General features: G+C 63.1%; 1 protein-coding gene across 1 annotated transcript; it reads right to left on the bottom strand.

Annotated features, from left to right (window-relative positions):
- Positions 1-222: 222 nt before the first annotated feature.
- Positions 223-1,717, bottom strand: LOC125318801 (zinc finger protein 239-like). Its single transcript, XM_048289737.1, has 3 exons — positions 1,701-1,717; positions 1,241-1,327; positions 223-1,055 (listed from the first exon to the last, which is right to left on the bottom strand). Exons 2-3 carry the CDS (start codon positions 1,293-1,295, stop codon positions 238-240), a joined length of 873 nt encoding a protein of 290 aa, XP_048145694.1. The 5' UTR covers positions 1,296-1,327; positions 1,701-1,717; the 3' UTR covers positions 223-237.
- Positions 1,718-3,791: the final 2,074 nt, after the last annotated feature.

Genomic DNA, 3,791 nt, shown 5'->3' with positions numbered 1-3,791 from the left:
TGGGTGTTTTGAAAGGACAAAGAGAAATGAAAAGAAAATCAAGGCCACTGGTAGCCAGGAAGAGGCGGAGCCCCCCAGCCTGGTGTCTTCCCACACAGATCACCGGCACCACGGAGCTCTGGGGCTCTGCCCAACGGGGGTCACTGGGGATCATCCAACGCCGATCCTCCCACGGGGGATGGAGCTGGAGCAGCGCACGAAGCTCTTCCCGCACTCGGGGCACTCACAGAGCTTCCCTTAGTGGTGCCTCCGTTGGTGTTTGGTCAAGTTAGAGCTGCTGGAGAAGCTCTTGCTACACTGGGGACACTCGTAGGGCCTCTCCCCGGTGTGGATGCGCCGGTGGATGATGAGGGTGGAGTTGCGCTGGAAGCCCTTCCCGCAGTCAGGGCAGCGGAAGGGCCTCTCATCCGTGTGACTCTGCTCATGTTTGAGGAGACTGCAGCTCCTTGGAAACCTCTTCCCACACTCCCCACACTCGTAGGGCCTCTCCCCTGTGTGCGTCCGCTGGTGTGCCCACAGGCTGGATCTCCGGCCAAAGCTCTTCCCACACTCCCCACACTCGTAGGGCCTCTCCCCTGTGTGGCTTCTCTGGTGGACAATCAGGTTGGAGCTCTGGCTGAAGCTCTGCCCACACTCTCCACACTCGTAGGGCCTCTCCCCTGTGTGGATTTTCCAGTGGCGGATCAGACTGGAGCTGTCTCTGAAGCCCTTCCCACACTCCCCACACTCGTAGGGCCTCTCTCCGGTGTGGATTCTCTGGTGGACAATCAGTCTGGACTTCCACCTGAAGCCCTTCCCACATTTTGAGCACTTGTGGGGCTTCTCCCCACTGTGAAGCTGTTCATGGACCCCCAGCTCCAAGCTCTGGCTGGATCTCCGGCCGCCTTCCTCCTTGGACCTCCTTGGGCTGTGTTTGCAGCCCCTCCTTGTGCAGCATCTCTGGGGCTTTTCCTCCCCCTTAGATTCCTGCCCCGTGGAGCCACTCAAAACGGCCTCTCCCACCAGCTTCTGCCACGGGGATTTGTTCTCTCTGCGCTCCGTGCTCAGCTTCCTGTCTGGTGGAGGAAGGACAAGGAGAGGATGGCATTTGCCTCCGTGCCACAGGGAAGGGGAAGGAGATCCCCCCAGTCCGTCCCCGGCAGGACGGTGTCGGCAGTGGGGTTGTCCTGCAGCCGGGGGCGATGCTGGGCTGGGAGATGGAGCAGGAGAGAAGGGAAAGGGGCAGTGACTTCCTCCTCACCTGCCTGGGGCTCCCGGGGCATCTTCCTCTTCTTCGCGGCCTCCTCCTCCTCCATCCGGCCACGGCTTGGCAATGGGAAATCCTGCTCTGGGGGAAAACAAGGCCTGAGCGCCTTGGGTTTGGTGGTTCCGCTGCCCGAGCCCAGCTCGAGAAGTCGCCGCTCCTTTCAGTGTCGAGGGGCCCGGACCCCACTCATCTCCAGCCTCCCCCACCCCTCCAGGCTGCAGGGGGTCCCCCGGCTCCGGAATCGCCCCCCTCCGCTCTCCCTACTCCGGGGCTCCCGCGTTCCCCCCCGGCTCTCCCGGGGATCCCCAAAACCGATATCGCCCCACACCCCCCCCCCAAGGGCCATTTGCGGCTCAGCTTTGGGCTCCTGCAAGCTCCGAACATCGCCTGCCCCGCAAAAAACCCTCCCGGAGACCCCCGATGGATTTGGGGCGAGCTCCCCCTCCCCGCTCGCCTCGGGATGCGGGGGGGCGATGCGGCCGGAGCCGGGGGATCTGCGGCCTCAGCGGGCGGGCGGCGGAACTGCGCGCTTCTGCTGCTGCTCCTCCTCTTCCTCCTCCTCCTCCTTTTCCTGCTCCTCCTCCTGCTCCTCCTCTTTTTCCTGCTCCTCCTCTTCCTCCTCCTCCTTTTCCTGCTCCTCCTCTTCCTCCTCTCTCCTTCCTCTTCCTCCCGCTGCTCCTCCGCTCCCGCCCCGGCCCGGGCAGGTTCCGACACCCCAAAGGAGCCGCGCTGTGCCCTGGGGGGGGTTCCCAAAGTGGCCTCGCCCCGCGCGGCACTGGGACCGATACTGAGAGCACCGGGAAGGAATTGGGAGCACGATCCCTCCCAGTACGGCACTTACTGGGAGCACTGGGAGGCAACAGCGACTGGCGGCGGCTGCAGCCGGTGCTGGGCGTGGCCAGGATGAGGGCGGGGTTATGCAAAATGCAAGGGGAATACCGCGGTGTGATTGGTGGGCGTGGGTGGGCGTGGTTATGGAAATCGCGGAACGTTTCCCGCCGTGCGTTTGCAGGCGGTGGGCGTGGTTATGTAAAATAGGTGGACCCTGCTCGGTGTGGCGTGTGGGCTTGTGGGCGTGGCCATGCAAATTACGCTGGTATTGCCCAGTGGTTTGTCGTTCTGGTGGGCGGGGTTATGCAAATAAGAAGGCCGGTCCGCATTTAGTTGTTGGACGTGGTGTCCGGTGTCCGGTCCCGGAGCGCGGAGCCCGGTTCGGGGGGTGTCCGGTGTCCGGTCCGGGAGCGCGGAGCCCGGTCCAGGGGGTGTCCGGTCCCGGAGCGCAGAGCTCGCTCTGGCCACTCGAGGAGGGGAAGTTTTGGGGTCCCCAGCGTCCCCTGGGGTGGGGAGGGGGGGGATTTAGGGTCCCCAGGAGAGGGGGCCGTCCCCCGAGCTCCCCCCACACTTTGTGCTGTCTCCAAGAATGTCCCCAAATCTCCCCCCATCCCGGGGGCGCGGACCCCCATCCTAATCCCGGTCCCGATTCCAATCCCGGGAGTGGCTGACCCCAATCCCGATTCCGGGGGCGGCTGATCCCGATCCCGATCCCGATCCCGGGGGTGGCTGACCCCGATCTCGATCCCAGGGGCGGCTGATCCCGATCCTGACCCCGATCCTGACTAAGGTTCGGACCCCAATCCCGATCCCGGGGGGGGCTGACCCCGATCCCGGGGGTGGCTGACCCTGATCCTGACCCCGATCCCGATCCTGATCCCGGTCCTGGTGCCACGTGAGCGCTGATCCCGTTAAGAGCCTTTGCCCGGGGTGGGGGGGTGACAGCCATGGCCGACCCCCGGCGCGCACTGTCCCTGTCACCGCTGCTCCTCGGGCATCGGCCGGGACGTGGCCGTGCGGCTACCTAGGTGACGGGGGTGTCCCCAAATGTCCCCAAGGCGGGAGGGGACACGGGATGCACCGGGAGGGGATCGGGGGGACACCCCAGGACTGTCCCCAACACGGGAGGGGGTCCCCGACAGGATTTTGGGGTGTCCCTGATGGGATTTTGGGGTGTCCCTGATGGGATTTTGGGGTCCGCAGTTCTGGCCACCACGCAGAACCTGTCGCAGCCAGGTTTTGGGGTTCCTGGGGTGTTCCTGAGGGCTTTATGGGACCCCCTGATGAATTTTTGGGGGTTTTTGGGGTTGCATGCGGGACCTGTGCCGCAGGGGATCCCTGATGGGGTTTTTAGGGTCCCTTTCAGGATTTGGGGTCTGCAGTCCTGGCCGCCATGCGGGACATGTCCCAGCAGGTTTGGGGGTGTTCCTGATGGGGTTTTTGGGATCCCTGACAGGATTTTGGAAATTTTGGGATCCCTGACAGGATTTTGGAGATTTTGGGATCCCTGGCAGCTTTTTGGGATCCTGAATCGCCCAAACTGGACCAAGAGGCACTTCAGAGACAATCGGGAAAGTGGGTATTTGCTTTATTCAGCGCCGGATACGTGGGGGATCTCTCCTCCAAAAACACACACACACACACACACGGCACTTCCTACAACACAATATTATGGGTAAAATTCATGAATATTCATCACATTCTTTGGGATAGG

The sequence above is a fragment of the Corvus hawaiiensis genome, chromosome 31 (genome assembly GCF_020740725.1).
Source record: "Corvus hawaiiensis isolate bCorHaw1 chromosome 31, bCorHaw1.pri.cur, whole genome shotgun sequence".
NCBI classification, from domain to species: Eukaryota; Metazoa; Chordata; class Aves; order Passeriformes; family Corvidae; genus Corvus; species Corvus hawaiiensis.
Note: the sequence above shows the minus strand (reverse complement) of the source record. Positions and strands in the feature narration are given on the sequence as shown.

Coding starts and splice junctions, on each gene's coding strand:
- LOC125318801 (XM_048289737.1), bottom strand. CDS start 1,295: ATGGAGGAGGAGGAGGCCGCGAAGAAGAGGAAGATGCCCCGGGAGCCC. Junction 1,056..1,240: donor GCCCCGGGAGCCCCAGGCAG/GTGAGGAGGAAG, acceptor TTCCTCCACCAG/ACAGGAAGCTGAGCACGGAG.